The sequence below is a fragment of the Setaria viridis genome, chromosome 9, assembly GCF_005286985.2.
Source record: "Setaria viridis chromosome 9, Setaria_viridis_v4.0, whole genome shotgun sequence".
NCBI lineage: Eukaryota > Viridiplantae > Streptophyta > Magnoliopsida > Poales > Poaceae > Setaria > Setaria viridis.
This window is the reverse complement of record NC_048271.2, coordinates 36,749,633-36,765,306: the sequence shown is the minus strand read 5'-3', so window position 1 is coordinate 36,765,306 and position 15,674 is coordinate 36,749,633. Positions and strand designations below refer to the sequence as shown.

The 15,674-nt window shown below is 48.7% G+C and overlaps 2 protein-coding genes across 4 annotated transcripts; one reads left to right on the top strand and one right to left on the bottom strand.

The window, feature by feature from the left end:
• Positions 1–408: 408 nt before the first annotated feature.
• LOC117837028 (endoribonuclease Dicer homolog 2b) lies at positions 409–2,237 on the top strand. Of its 2 annotated transcripts, XM_034716581.2 has the most exons (3): positions 416–769; positions 996–1,428; positions 2,095–2,237. In XM_034716581.2, exons 1-3 carry the CDS (start codon positions 706–708, stop codon positions 2,099–2,101), a joined length of 504 nt encoding a protein of 167 aa, XP_034572472.1. In that variant the 5' UTR covers positions 416–705; the 3' UTR covers positions 2,102–2,237. The 2 variants fall into 2 exon arrangements, with proteins under 2 accessions (XP_034572471.1, XP_034572472.1); XM_034716580.2 differs by having other exon boundaries at positions 409–769; positions 996–2,237.
• Positions 2,238–4,529: 2,292 nt separating this feature from the next.
• LOC117837025 (transcription factor UNE10) lies at positions 4,530–8,208 on the bottom strand. Of its 2 annotated transcripts, none has more exons than XM_034716575.2 (5): positions 7,032–8,208; positions 6,690–6,806; positions 5,488–5,553; positions 4,985–5,398; positions 4,530–4,892 (listed from the first exon to the last, which is right to left on the bottom strand). In XM_034716575.2, exons 1-5 carry the CDS (start codon positions 7,824–7,826, stop codon positions 4,785–4,787), a joined length of 1,500 nt encoding a protein of 499 aa, XP_034572466.1. In that variant the 5' UTR covers positions 7,827–8,208; the 3' UTR covers positions 4,530–4,784. The 2 variants fall into 2 exon arrangements, with proteins under 2 accessions (XP_034572466.1, XP_034572467.1); XM_034716576.2 differs by having other exon boundaries at positions 4,530–4,889.
• Between the last annotated feature and the right edge of the window lie 7,466 nt (positions 8,209–15,674).

Genomic DNA, 15,674 nt, shown 5'->3' with positions numbered 1-15,674 from the left:
TCACTGAGGAAAAAAATATCTACGCAGGAAATGATCGCGGCTGAGAATTTGAGATGGAAATTCAGAGAGCACAAAAAGGATCTGAAAAAGATCAACGGTTGACGTAGGATGTTTGGATATCCTGCTACACTTTAACCATTTGCTAATGATGAATTAATTAACTTTAATAGATTCGTCTCGCGAATTAGACTCCATCTATGCAATTAGTTTCATAATTAATTAATATTTAATTCTCCTAATTAGTTACCGAACATCTAATTCGACCGTATTTTAGCAACTCGTACCAAACACCACCGACTTATATCTACCGTACCAGCAAACTCTCTCCGCTGAGTGTCTTTGCTCCGTCCCCCTAACGGCATACACCCACAAATCCTGTTAAAATGGAGCGTCGAGATCTCTCCTCAAGTCCTCTTCTCTCTCTTCGCTCAGATCGAAGGGCTGATATTCATTGGTTAGTCCCTTGCGGACCTCCTCCATCACCCCGCCGCCTCGCCTCCCCCTGCGCCCGGGCGCCCCGCTCATCCGCTTCCCTCGCGGAACTCCTCCCCCACCCCGCCGCCTCGCCTTCCCCTTGCACCCGCCCACCCCCAGGCCCTGCCCGACAGCTCCGCGCCCAAATCCGCCGCCATCTCCCGTCAACCCCGCGCTCCAGGCCAGGCGCATGGACACCGGTGGAGATGGCGAGGAGAAGGAGCCGAGCAGATGAGGGAGGGGATTGGCGACGGGGCGGATCTGAGGGACGAGGCAGCCGCCGCGATGGAAGACGGTGAGGCCCCCTCACGTTCGATCTGAACTGTGCGGGCGCTGGTAGCCTCCCCAAGGCCCAGTCCCCTCCCAAAGCCTCGCCGCCATGGCCGACGCCGCCGCACCCGCGGAGGAGGAGGATCCGACGCCACCCTGCGACCCGCAGACGCTGGCGAGAGGGTGTGCGCCGGCGAGCGAGTCGGCTCTCTCGTCCTAATGCGGTTGTTCCCCCATGCTGCTGGATGCAGGTACCAGCTGGAGGCGCTGGAGCGCGCGGTGGCCGGGAACACGGTGGCGTTCCTCGAGACGGGCGCCGGGAAGACGCTCATCGCGGTGCTGCTCCTCCGCGCCTACGCGCACCGCATCTGCTCCGCCCTGCTTCGCCGTCTTCCTCGTCCCCACTGTCGTGCTCGTGGGCCAGCAGGCGCTGGTGATCAAGGACCCCACGGACCTCCGCGTGGAACAGTTCTACGGCGAGATGGGGGTTGACTACTGGGACGCCGACACCTGGCGCCGCACCGTCGACGGGGCCGAGGTGCTCGTCATGACGCCGCAGATCCTCCTCGACGATCTCCGCCACTGCTTCTTCACGCTGCGGGACATCGCGCTCCTCATCTTCGACGAGTGCCACCATGCCCACGGGAACCCCCCTACGCCAACATTCTTAAGGTCACTCGAAAGGTGGAAGCTCTCTTTGCTATTTTTGTTCTGCGACCCACGTGCTTTTGAAACTTTACGAGGGGTGGGTGTTCGGATCTTTAGTCCCGACTAAAATTCATGTCACATCGAATATTGGGAGGTTAATTATCGAATATTGTGGGTTAATTAGGAGAATTAAATATGAGCTAATTATAAAACTAATTAGACAGGTGCAGGCTAATTCCCCAGACGAATCTATTAAGCCTAATTAATCCATCATTAGCACATGTTTACTGTAACACCACATTGTCAAATAATGGACTAATTAGACTTAATAGATTCGTCTCGCAAATTAGCTTCCATCTGTGCAATTAATTTTATAATTAGTCTATGTTTAATACTCCTAATTAGTATCTAAACATTCGACGTGATAGAAATTTTAGGAGATCGTGAAGAAACAAATGGAGCCTTAATCTGCTTTTGAAATCGCAAGCTTTAAGGCTCCTTTTGCCACTTGTATCAATTCGGGAGGTCTAATGTTTGCCTGCATCTAGGATATATTTGATGGCAGTAGTACAGTGAGCTTGGTCCTTTTGTATGACTAACTCTACATTAATGGAGCAACTCCCGAAACCAAATGTCAAATGTCTTTGCATTTCTTTACTCTCTATAATGATGAAATAACATTTTTATATCATTTTTTTACAGGTCTTGAGTTTTTATACCTGCTTGTCTTCTTTTTTGCCTGATTGTCAGACTGTAAGATATTCTGTTACTCTTTCCATGCGCTCATGCATATATCAGCACTCTAAATTTTAGAAATTTTAACAGTAGACACAGACTTCTATTCAGTGACAGAGGGGAGTACTTTACACACTACAATTTACTGCTAATTGCTTCATATGCTCACTCCTCAGATCTGTGTAGGGAGGGAGAGAAATTTTGACTTGCTAGATATCGGTAGCGCTTGAACTGCGATCTGAGTTGTGTGGTCATGGTTGGGATGGGCTCTCATTTTTATGGAGCTAAGGACTTTTAGATTTTTAAACAGTTCTACACTAAGGGGGTGTTTGTATCTTGGAGTTAAAGTTTAATCCATGTCACATCGGATATTCAGATGCTAATTAGGAGAACTAAACATGAGTTAATTACAAAACTAATTGCAGAACCCCTAGGCTAAATCGCGAGACGAATCTAGTAAGCCTAATTAATCCATCATTAGCGAATGTTTACTGTAGCACCATATTGTCAAATCATGGACTAATCAATCGTAATAGATTCGTCTCGTGATTTAGCCTAGGGGTTGTGAAATTGGTTTTGTAATTAGCCTCTGTTTAATACTCCTAATTAGTGTCCAAACATTCGATGTGACAGGGGTTAAAATTTAGCCCGGGATCCAAACACTCCCTAAGTTTGTTTAAGGTGCTGTTAGAGCAACTCCAAGAGTATCCTAAAAAATTCTTCTCCAAAATTATCTATTGGGAGTTCTCCCAAAAAAAATTTCCCCCAAAAACATATCATTATACAGCAGATCGCTAATAAATAGCCCCCAATATTTCAAACATAGGCGACGTCATCGTATTGGGCCCATCGGAAGGGACGCGTGGGCGTGCGGGAATCAGGATTGGGGGAGGAACGCCAACGCTAAAATATACGCGGTGGCAGGCTGTTTTTTTAGCGTCGCTAAAAAATTGGGGAAGGTTTAGATGAATTGTTGGAGTTCATTTTTCCTCTCTTTTTTTTCCTAAAAAAAGGTATTGGGGTAAGATTAGCAGCCTCTTGGAGTTGCTCTTAGTCCCTGTCACATCGAATGTTTAGATACTAATTAGGAGTATTAAATATAGACTAATTATAAAATCAATTGCACAGATGGAGGTTAATTCCCGAGACGAATCTATTAAGCCTACTTAGTCTATGATTTGACAATGTGATGCTACAGTAAATATGTGCTAATTATGAATTAATTAGGCTTAATAGATTCCTCTCGCGAATTAGCCTCCATCTATGTAATTAGTTTTATAATTAGCTCATGTTTAGTTCTTCTAATTAGCATCCGAAGATTCAATGTAACAAGGATTAAACTTTAGCTCAAGGATCCAAACACCCACTAAAAACCACATTAGATTTTCCACATTAGATTTTCCAATACGGACTATGGTTCATGTTTATAAATGATGTGTTTACATGATGGCATGAGGCTGATAGTTTAATATATGTGTATGGAGTTTTTGCTCTGTAGTGTAAAGGCTTGGGATTTATATTTGTGAAAAGTATGTTTGTATGTGTGTAAAGTGTATATAAAAGTGTGAGTTGAATTTCAGATTAGGGATAACATCTTTGTGGTTTCGAGGACCGCAGAGTTGTAAAAGATTTTGGTCATACAACATATAATCTCTCATTTTCTTACCAGGTTAAGGGCCTGTTTGGATACACACTCCTAAAGATTATGACTCCACTTTTAGAACACTTTTAGAACTTGTGCATCCAAATATGGATCCTAAAAGTGCACTCATAAATTTTAGGAGGGCTATTTTCATTAGGAGGGCCAAGGCATCCTAATGGGTTCCTTTTCTCCTAAAAGTGGTCCCCAAAGCTCCCTTTATCCCTGTTGTCCTCCCGAAGCATTTAATGACGTGAACAGTGCATGAGCATTTAGAAGGAGTAATTGGGGGTAAAAAAGTCATTTTTCCTCTAACATCCTAAAGATTAGGGCCTGTTCGCTTCAGCTTATTCAGCTGGCTTATCAGCCATCAAACAGTGTTTTCCTCTCGTAACAAATCAGCCGTTTCAGCTTTTCAGCCGGCTTATAAGCTGAAGCGAACAAGCCCTAGGATTCCATCCAAACAACCCTCTCCTAAATTTTAGGACTACAAATTTCTGGATCCTAAACTTTAGGAGAATTCTAAACTTTAGGAGTTTGTATCCAAACAGGCCATAAGAGTTTTTGGTTGTTTGCAATTATAGTCATCTTTTGGTTATTTGATTTGCATTACCAAATTAAGCCGTAGCGTTGGCACGGGCATTCTACTGGTCCGCACTCATTTGCCAGCAGAAACAAAAGAAAGGAGCAAAGAAAGTCTTACCTGACATCGCCTTCAGCAGTTAGACTAGTAGCAGCTTCAACCAGGCCCAGATCAAGATCATTAAGTGCCCGATGCGAACCCACCTCAGCTTTTACACAACGATTTGGTCATTTATACAAGGCTAGACTGGCTGGTCAAAACCAAGATAAATACATGATGTTACGGGTAACCGCGTCGACGGATTTCACCTCTATTGCACGGCTCATCAGCAGATGAGAGGAAAAATCTGGACAATGGGATGATGGGAGCTAGAGAATGATTCCAAGCAAACAAAAGGATGTACAAGAGCAGCTACGTACTCTACGTGCGCCATGCTCACTGTTTGGATGAATTGCTGGGCTGGCCCTGCTGCTGCTGCTGCTGGCTCATCTTCTGGTACAGCGCCACCATCTTGTTGTACGCCTCCATGCTGCCCGGTTGCTGCTGCACAGATTCATCGTGCCAGGCACACTTAGATATGGGTGTGCAGTTTGCACGTACATGCACGTACGGAGTTGATAGGAAATGCGATGTACCTGGCCGTTCTGCTGCGCTTGGCACGCAAGGAAGGCGGTGAAGGCGTCCGGCACGGCTCCGGCGGCGGCGCCGGGCTGCGGGGCGCGGTCCGTGCCCATGACGCCGGCGCCGGCGCCTGCTGCGGAGGTGGCGGCGGCGGCTGCGGTGGGGTCCCAGGACATGGGGACGAAGGGGGGCATCATGGGCGGCGTGAGGCCCGCGTAGCCCGGCTGCGCGAGGGAGCCCATGTTCATCATGCCCTGGGCCATCTGCGCCATCTGGGCCATCTGGGCCATCTGCGCCATCACGGACATCTGCAGCTGCGGCATCGCCATGGGCATCATCATGCTGCTCATCCGGCTCATCACCTGCACCTGCGCCTGCAGCTGCTTCAGGTAGTCGATCACCTCGTCCAGCATCGACGCCTTGTCCGTCTGCTCCATTCAGAATTCCGCTTAGAGATGACTCGTTCCGTGAACACAAAAGCATGTTTTGATTTGATCGGTTGCGTGTGTGGTCTCACCTTGCTCGAGTTCGGGACGAGCTTTTGCAACGTTTTCATCTTCTGGTTGATCCTGTCCCTTCGTTTCTGAAACACAGCACAGCAAAGAGTGATATGATAGGAATGCTGTCTTGTTTGGACACTTCATGTCTCATGCGTTGCATACATAATTGATGAGTGCTGGCCCAACTAAGTACATACTGCATTTCTTTTGGCCCATGGGCCATCCAGCAGCTGCCGCTGCTCAGCACAAGGCTGTGACTGACATAGATGTCAAACTGCCAAGGCGCATTGCATCTTATTTGGAGTCCGTAGCCGCTAGCCACGGCCTCACTGCACTGGGAAGCTTCGAAACCTTTGATGATTCTTCCATGGCGACTAGGTCAAAAAGGTACCACGAACAGTGCGATAGCTATGTGGAGCTTATCCCACATAGCAAAGTCATGGCTACAGTATAGTAACATAAAGCCAAAAGTGGTAACAGGACTCAAACACAGACAGACAACACGAATATACTAGTTGGCTAGCTCTGTCCCCAAGTATATTCGAATGTTCCTAAATCTTTATGTTATTCCGATCCCTCCTCCGGTAAGAAAAGGATTGATTTTGGGCACGTGCAACCAATTTCTCTAAAGAAATATGTATATACTCTTAGTTGTACGTCTCGATCTGAATCGATATTTCTAGATTTTTGCTGTTTGAAATATCCTCTTAGGTTACCTTGTTGAGTAAACAACTAAACATACAATAATAGAAATGATTGGGTAAAGTAAAGAGTTGTTTCGAAGACCATGCATATCCATGTTCAAAAAGTCACTGACAACTCGACAACGGCAGGAAGGGCAATGGGTCACACGACATTTTGGATAAGTGGAAAATGTACAAATTTGGGGCTCTTGGTGGATAAAAAATTAGCTTTATTTGTATTCTCGAAGTAAATATCAGCCAATATCAAGTGGCTTACGATATAACACGTTATACTACTTGAAGCGATATATAAGTAATAGAGAACTGTTTGACGTATGGCCCATGATTTTGAAATCAGAAAGCTGTGCGCTCTCGAGAAGAAAACACTACAGAGAAGTGTGTACGTACAATAGCGCGCGGGACCATGCATTTCACTTACAACATACCTACCCAGTTCATGTAAATTAAACGAGCTAGCACTAGCAGTATGATTGACTGCAGAACGAATCAACGAAAAGGGAATTTTAGTTTCTTACACGCTCAGATTCGTTGTGGATAGCAGCAGCTCGGCTCCTCTTGGTGGAAATCGACGACCTCACCGCCCCGTCGCCGTTGATCACCACGTTTTCCCCCTCGTCGCACAAGCCGTCTCTCTTTGATTTTTTTTTCGTTTCGCCAGCAGAGACATGCATGCATGATGGATTCATACAAAGATAAGCTTATGGAATAATCTGCAAATAAATCAATCAGTAGAACACAAACTCTGCATGCATGTAACTAGCTAAGCTAACTGGAGACATGTGTATATTTAATAAATGTGAGCTGCACATGTATATATATAGTTGATCATCATTCATCAGGAACGGGTAGCTGCTTGCCTGTGACCGACGGCTGAAGCAGCGAGAGTCGCTGGCGCCCCCGCCGATGCTGGTGTTCTCCGTGTCCGGGGAGCCCTTGTCGTCCCTGTCCAGGGATGTGGAGTTGTTGGTGGTTGTCGTGAACCCGCACAGGTCGTCGGCCCCGGTGCCGCAGCCGCCGTCCAGCGTGAGCAGCGCGCTCTCGCCGCGGCGGCCGGGCGCGGCGCTCCCCTGGCTGGCGCACACCAGCCCGTCCTCTCCAACCACCCGTGCCCGCTTTCTCCTCGACGCGTCGGCGGCGTCGCCCCCCTCCGCCGCCTCGTCCACCACCCTCGCGGCGCACGGCACTAGCGCGTCCGCGCCCGTCCGCGCCACGGCGCCGCCCGCCGCCCCGAGCCAGGGCGCGTGGTGGTGCACCGCCGGCGGCTGCGAGAGGAAGTGCGACCGCGCGGCCGCCTCGCCGACCACCGCCTCGAGCGTCTCGCGGTCCCCAGCCACCCCGTCGGCGCCGGCGCCTCCACCTATGCCTTGCAGATGCGACGGCGCGGCGGGAGGGTACTTGCTGGGCGCCGGCCGGTTGAGCAGCCCGTGCGAGGAGATGTTGCCCTTCTCCCACGTCAGCTCCGCCACCTCGTAGTACTTGTCCGACATGGGCACGACGACGGGCGCGAACGCGCCACCGGTGGTCCCAGCAGCCGACACCACCACCCGGTGCGCGCCGCCGGCCGCGGGCACCGGATGGTTAAGACCGCCGCCGCCCCCGCCGGCTACCACCGCCGGGTCGTCCAGATCCCAACTCGGCACGCACTGGTTCATCTCCCCCGCGATCGCGTGGCTGATATATCCTCACGGTCGCGCACTGCAGGCCTTGCAGCACGACACGATGGTCGTGACGGAAAGCGGGACGACACCGGCGCGGGGGCCGCGCGTGCTCGGAGGTGGTAGCGATGGCCGGCCAATCGATCGAGGTCTGCACCGAGAAGAGCTATAGAGCGTAGTATCAGCGGCGGCGTGTAGGTGTATGGTGCAAAGCAGGCACGAGGAGGAACCGGCGGAGATACTTATGCAGCGTTGGGTGGGTACGGGCACGGGTAGTGTGTGGCGGAGCCATGCAACGCATCATCGCTCGGCTCGGGCGCGCGCGCGCGCTCAGGCTCAGCGCCTCAGCTCGTGTGTGTGTATGAGGACGGAGGGGATAGGAGGAGGCGGGGGCAGCGAGAGGGACGGCACGGGGGGAGGGGAGGTCGCGGGGGGGCCTAGGGCTTTGTGAGGAGGAGGCGGGCACGTAGCGGCCTCGGCCTCCACACGACCGCACGCCACGGTGGCGCCAGCGGCCACCTTTCCCAATCCCCGTGGCCATCATAGTACTTGCGAGTCCAGTGCCGAGTGCTGTTTCCGCGCGATTTTTGCACGAATGGCTGCTCGGTTCGGAACACGGCGAGTGTACTTGCGCCGCTAGCAGGTCGCCTTGGATCGATGATTACACCGGTGTGTCGGCAGCATGGATAGGATGGAGCCGGCTGGTGGGTGGGTCGGTACCCATCGAATGGTGCCGCCGAGGTGGCTGGCCTGTTCGTCAGCGTGCTTGTGTGCGTGCCCACATCGGATTTTAACACGTGTTAGGGTCGGTGTCAAGAAAAGAAGAAAATGGCCGGTGCAGTTAAATAGGAGGATGTGGCTAGGGAAATCGGCCGATAAAACTACAGTGTTTCGGTCGATTAGCCGATGAAGTCAATGGAGATGGGTCGATCGGAAGCCAGAGTAGCTCGGCCGACATGGGCTTAAATGGGCCAAGGCAGTAACAAGATGAAGACATAGTTGGCCCATAGAAGATTGATTAGTGTTCGACTCCGATACGAGTTGTGTTCATATGTAAAAAATTGTTATTTTGAATTAGAGATAAAATCATAGTCCGTTAGGAAATCAGTTGTAACAGGGTATAAATAGGTGCTTCGTAAGGTTTGTAAAACAACCTAATAATTATCAATACAAATCTACTCTTTCACGCAACTTTAATTTTAAGTCAGCGACTTCGCCAAATCCTTTTCTTTTCACGAGTTCGTGTGAGTTGGCAGGACTGCATCAACACGACCTCCAGCTAATTTGTAAGTTCCGCGTATCAAGTAATATCTAAGCTTTAACTTCGGGCGCATCGCTGTTGTTTCATTTAGATTTATTCACTAGTTATCGATATCTACTAGAATTATAGGTTTTACCTGTTATTTTAGTTTTTATCACCAGTTATCTAGCTTGAGGCACGAACTGTCGGCTATATCAATATCTTGTTTATCATCATACAGCTGATTAGATCTGTTCCAAGTGTTGTATCTATAGCATTGTTTAGGATTACAACAGTAGTTTCTTTTACAATTGCCACGTGATTATCGGCTGTTTCATAGCCGGTCATCTTTACACTAAATCGGCCAATCTGCTGATACATCTTTTGGAATAGATCGGAACTTTCAGCTGATCGAATCTCTGGAATTTGATATCTTTTCTTCCCTGTCAATCAACAGGTTAGATTGACTGGCACGCCGCGCAAATCGCACCAGGGCAATAACCCGAATAGGAGCTAAGCAGATTCTCCCGGGTCGTGTGTCCGACGTAGGAGTCAGGACCACTGTCCGATTTTTTTGCATCAACACACTTTTAGCACGCCCGGTGGGACCAAAAGAGGACCCAGCATGTCAAAGGCTGTTGAAATCTCGAAAGATAACGTCATTGAAGTCACTAAGGCTGATCTCAAGGACGATTAGAGGGATAAGATGGCAAAGGCTATGGAAGAATTCAAGAAGGCATGCCTGCAATCCTACAGTCGCACCAGGAGTGGGGAACCCGTCAAGAAGACCGCTCTCCTGACTACTCGCCAAATCACCATTGCCGAAGGCTCGGGAAAAATGTCCGAGATGATCCATCAGTCTGTTTATCAGGCTATGATTGATCACTCCAAGGTTATAGCTCACACAATGTACAACGCCGTCATCAGCTCCATGGCCAATGGTGTAGCACAAGGGTATCAGGGGCCAACTTACACCCCTCCTATCAGCACACCGGTCAGAAGCTTCTCGGCGGCACCTAGCATGTTCCAGTCGGCTCCTCAGCCGATGAAGATGCAGAACGGGGGAGGAGGGGTACAACACCACATTGCCCCCAGGTTATAGAGGTGCACCGCCTTCTCAATCACAAGTACCGTTTCAGCCTACACCTGTCCCTCCTGTGTAACCGCCGTTAACAACATCGGCGCAGTGGGGAATGGTAGGAACACCTGCCGGCCTGGATCCATCCACTAGCTACGGAGTACCTCTAGGAGCATACATTCCAAGATCTCCGGTTCAGATATCATTTCCATTGGTGCCCCAGCCGACAGCTCCGCAATGCCAACAGACTTCTCTAGAAATTGGCAGAGGGGCAGGCATCCAGGATCGTCTCAGAACTGCAGCGCCAATGGTATTGTACGACGAGGCAGCAGATGCACTACGACATGTTGATCCTACTCGTCAGCAACCATCGGCTCCTCAGTCGACAGTCCAGCTGTAAGTTCTACAGCACACTCCAATCTTCAACCCAATCACGGTGCCGCAAGTTCAACAACATATGCCGATGGCTCAGCCGATCGCACATCAGCAGCAGCAGCAGGTGGATTGGACCGCAAGAATAGCTGATATAATACAAGACCAGTTCGAACTAAAGCTAAAGGTGCAGACCTACACATATAGGATGCCGTACCCACCCGCCTACAACCTTTTGCCGTTTCCTCATCGATACAAGGTGCCCGACTTCACTAAATTCTCGGGTTAAGATGACACATCCACGGTCGAGCACGTCAACAGATCATCTAGGCGGAGAAGCTGCTGCACAGGATGCTCCGAGGGTGCGGTTGTTCTCATCGTCTCTGTCTGGGTTAGCCTTTCAATGGTTTACGACGCTACCGCCTAACTCCATCGTCACTTGGGCTGATTTGGAGAAACAATTGCACAAGTACTTCTTTGCGAGGTTCCACGAGATGAAGCTATTAGACCTAACTAGCCTCAAGCAAAGAAGCAACGAGTCGGTGGCCAGCTATATACAGAGGTTCAGAGAGGTCAGGAACAAATGCTAAAGTCTAATTTTGACTGATGGTCAGCTGGCCGATACCGCTTTTCAAGGGCTCCTACCGCACATCAAAGAAAAATATGCTTCCAAGGAGTTCGAGAGTCTAAGCCAGATAGTACACCGGCTGTCCAGCCAGGAGGTGCGCCCCTTTGACTAACGAAGAAACTTCCAGAAAAAGGAGGCATACGTGGGAGTGTCCGATTCAGAAGAGGAGGTGGAAATCGGCTTGGCAGAATGGGTCAAAGGCAAAAAGCCAATCTCATGCCCATTTGGAAAAAAGGAACCGGAAACGTTTAGCTTCGATACATCTAAGGCCGATAAAATCTTTGACTTACTGCTACAAGAAGGACAGATGAAGCTCTCACCCTACCACACAATCCCATTGGCCAAACAGCTTAACAAGATGAAGTACTGCAAGTGGCACAATGCCACATCTCACGACACCAATGAGTGCAAAGTCTTCCATCAATAGATACAGTCGGCCTTTGAGCAAGGGAGACTTAAATTCGAGGTTCCCACAAAGCCAGCAAAGCCAATGAAGATCGACCAGCATCACTTCCCAGCCAACATGGTCGACTTCGGCGGAATGAATGCACTCCAAACCAAGGTGCTAACATCAGAATCGACCAGAAGGAGTAGGGCTGTGGACCCTAGGAATCAAGTCTCGACCGGTGATGTTAAAGGAAAAGGCCAAACAGAAATAGAGGATGAGAACCTGGAAAGGTCCCATCGGCCTATCACGTCTCGGGATCTACTCAACGAGTACCAAAGGCAACAGGAAGACACGAGGCGCAGAGAAGAGATGATGCGCCGGCACGAAGACCATTGGAGATGTCCGTTCTTCATCCACTGTTGGGAGAATAATCTCAGATTGCCGTCGGCCGATAACTGTCCTGAGTGCAACGGCCAATGCCGCAACAGCCGCCCATTCAAGAGGTCACGCTCCGGAGATCGAGGGCAGAAATCGATCAGTAGAAACTGGCTCAAACGAGATGACAGACGTGTTTCAGTGTGTGATTGGTTGGGAGGCAGAGTACACGAGCGTAATCAGCTGGGGAGCAGAGCTAGCGCGTATAATCAGCTGGGAGAGATAGCCGATTCAAGAGTCCCCGATGAAAATCCGTTGGGCCAAGAGACGGACTGGGAATGTACGAAACCGCCAGGCAAACCAGTGAACCCCAAATGGTGCCCAGATGGTTTGACCAAGTCCCAGAAGAGAAGGGTCCAACATTTACGCCAATGGGAACAACAAGAGGAAGAACAGAGGCAAGCGTTGGACAAAAAAGGAGTCAAGACTCAAGTTTGGCGCCCCAGAAGAAAAGCCGACGAGGGAAACAATGATCAAGGGCCGTTTGCCGACGTTAACATGGTGTTCATCTTACCAATAGAGTTCATGGTTCCCGCTGACTGCGATAGCGCAACAGAGGCAGAAGATTGGATGGCACAATTGGCTTTGGAGCCAATGACTGCCACTTTTGAAAAACCCGAAGATGAAAAACGCCAGCACCTCAAGGCTCTGTTCCTCAAGGGGCAGGTCAACGGAAAGCCAATCACCAAGCTATTGGTAGATGGAGCGCAGCCGTGAACATCATGCCATACGCCATGTTCCGCAAACTTGGCAAATGAGAAGAAGACTTGATCAAGACGGAAATGATGCTTAAAGACTTCGAAGGAAACATATCACCAGCCTGGGGAGCACTCTGTGTCAACCTCACCATCGACAGTAAGACCCTACCTACCACTTTCTTTGTCATTAACGGTAAAGGGTCCTATAATATGCTGCTTGGACGAGACTGGATCCACGCAAATTGCTGCATGCCATCTACAATGCACCAGTGCCTCATCCAGTGGATCGACGACACGATTGAAGTGGTCACTGCCGATTCCTCTTACAGCATTGCCACAGCCGACGCGCAGCAATGGAGTTACGAACACGTCAGATGCATATCTGGTAGGACCTGGGACACCGACTTCTTGAAGGTCCGATTTCGGTCTACAACTGATCCAAGTAGTTGGCTCCGAAGAATAGTCTTAATGGATGAGTTTGTTCGAGAAGATGGAAAGCTTGGGCATGGGTTCATGTCGGCCGATTCGTTAGAGATGGTAGACCTTGGAGATGGTAGCAAGCCAAGGCCGACGTATATTAGTGCTAAATTGGACCCTGAGTATAAGCGTGAGTTAGTAGATTTGTTAAGGGAGTTTAAAGATTGCTTTGCTTGGGAGTATCATGAAATGCCTGGTCTAGACTGGTCGATTGTCGAACATTGGTTGCCCATAAAACTAGGGTATCGGCTATATCAGCAACCCGCGCGACGTTGTAATCCGAAAATTCTACCTGATATAAAGGCCAAAATCACAAGATTGATTCAAGCGGGGTTCATTCGGCAATGTCGATATGCTGATTGGATTTCTAATATTGTTCCTGTGTACAAGAAAAATGGAAAACTATGTGTTTGCATTGATTTCAGAAATCTTAACCAAGCTACGTCGATGGATGGATACCCGATGCCAACGGCCGACGTTTTGATAGATGCTGCCGCGGGACACAAGGTCATCAGCTTTATGGATGGTAACGCCGGATATAATCAAGTATTAATGGCCGAAGAAGATATCTCCAAAACGGCCTTCAGGTGTCCTGGTCATCTCGATTTGTTCGAATGGGTAGTCATGACTTTCGGTTTGAAAAATGCTAGAGCTACATATCAGAGGGCCATGAATTATATATTCCACATGATTATCGGTGTTCTGGTAGAAATTTACATCGATGATGTAGTTGTCAAGTCAAAGGGACATCGACAGCATTTGGCCGATTTGTGTAAAGTGCTGGAGTGCACGAGGAAGCATGGGTTGAAAATGAATCCGAAAAAGTGTGCTTTTGGTGTTTCAGTTGGTCAGTTTCTGGGTTTTATGGTTCACGAGCGCGGCATCGAGATCAACCAGAAGATCATAACCGCCATCAACAAAGTTGTGGTCCCACAAGACAAGATTGAGTTGCAGTCCTCAATCGGCAAGATCAACTTCATCCGGAGATTCATATCAAACCTGTCTGGACGCATTCAAGCTTTCAGCCCATTGTTGAAGTTGAAGCCCAACCAAGAATTTGTTTGGGGCGAAGAACAACAAAAAGTGTTAGATGACATCAAACAATATCTGATGTCCCCTCCCGTGTTGGTTCCTCTTCAGGCTGATAAGCCTTTCAGATTATATCTATCGGCTGATGAACGGGCTATCGGCTCGGTGCTGGTCCAGGAGTTTGAAGGAAGAGAAAGGGTAATTTATTACGTCAGCAGGAGACTCTTAGTTGCTGAAACCAGGTATTCTCCAGTGGAGAGGTTATGCCTTTGCCTATATTTCTCCTGCACTAAACTCAGGCACTACCTGTTGTCGGCGGAACGTGTAGTCGTGTGTAAAGATGATGTCATCAAGTATATGTTATCACTGCTGATTTTGAAGGGTAGAATTGGAAAGTGGATCCTGACCCTCTCGGAATTCGATTTGAGGTACGAATCGGCCAAGGCTGTCAAGGGTCAAGTGATGGCTGATTTCGTAGCCCAACACTGTGGACCAGAAATTACTGTTGTCGAACCAGCTCTGTGGACTTTATACTTTGATGGATCTTCATGTAAGGTTGGATCAGGATTCGGCATCATCCTCGTATCGCCTTGGGGGGCAAGTTATGATTTCTCTCTGCCGATTGAGGCTTCCGCCACTAATAATCAAGCAGAGTATCGGGCTGTCTTAAAGGGCATCCAACTGTTGAGGGAGGTCAAGGCTGATGCGGTGAAAATATTTGGGGATTCCATGCTTATCGGAGATCAGTTGACTGGAAAATGTGAGTACAAAGATGATATTCTGAGGATTTATTATGAGGAATGCCTCCAGTTACTCAAAGAATTCAATAATGTAGTCATCGAACATATCCCTAGAGATTACAACGAGGAAGCCAATAGACTTGCCCAGCACGCTTCTGGTTACCAGCCGATTCAAGGTGCTTTGGCTCTAGAACTTGCGGCCGACGACTGGAGGAAAGAAATTGCCGACTATTTGAAGGATCCGTCCAAGAAAGTTGATCGGCGAATATGCTTCCAGGCTACAAAATATGTATTACTTGAAGATGATTTATTTTATCAGATGATTGATGGAGTATTACTCAAATGCCTCGGCATAGAGGAAGCAAAAACTTTTATGGGTGAAATTCATGAAGGTGTATGCGGGGCCCATCAATCGGCCTTCAAGATGAAATGGATGATTAGAAACAGTGGGTATTACTGGTTGACAATACTTGAAGATTGTTTTAAATATTATAGAGGCTGTCAGGATTGTTAGAAATTTAGCAACGTGCAATGAGCACCGGCCTCGGCTATGAACCCGATAATAAAGTCGTGGCCGTTTAGAGGATGGGGAATTGATCTCATCGGTCAGATCTATCCGCCATCGAGCAAAGGGCATAAGTTCATATTGGTGGCTACTAACTATTTCACCAAGTGGGTTGAGGCGGCTCCTTTGAAAGTTGTGACGTCGGCCAACATGATTGAATTTCTGAAGGAGCACATTATTTATCAGTTTGGTATT

What these genes read in the sequence shown, in the direction of transcription:
- LOC117837028 (XM_034716580.2), top strand. Translation starts at nt 706, where the DNA reads ATGAGGGAGGGGATTGGCGACGGGGCGGATCTGAGGGACGAGGCAGCC. An exon ending in AGCCGCCGCGATGGAAGACG is followed by an intron (nt 770 to 995) that starts GTGAGGCCCCCT and finishes TGCTGGATGCAG; the next exon opens with GTACCAGCTGGAGGCGCTGG.
- LOC117837025 (XM_034716575.2), bottom strand. Translation starts at nt 7,826, where the DNA reads ATGAACCAGTGCGTGCCGAGTTGGGATCTGGACGACCCGGCGGTGGTA. An exon ending in TCCACAACGAATCTGAGCGT is followed by an intron (nt 5,554 to 6,689) that starts GTAAGAAACTAA and finishes GCTGTGTTTCAG; the next exon opens with AAACGAAGGGACAGGATCAA. An exon ending in AAGCGCAGCAGAACGGCCAG is followed by an intron (nt 4,893 to 4,984) that starts GTACATCGCATT and finishes GAATCTGTGCAG; the next exon opens with CAGCAACCGGGCAGCATGGA.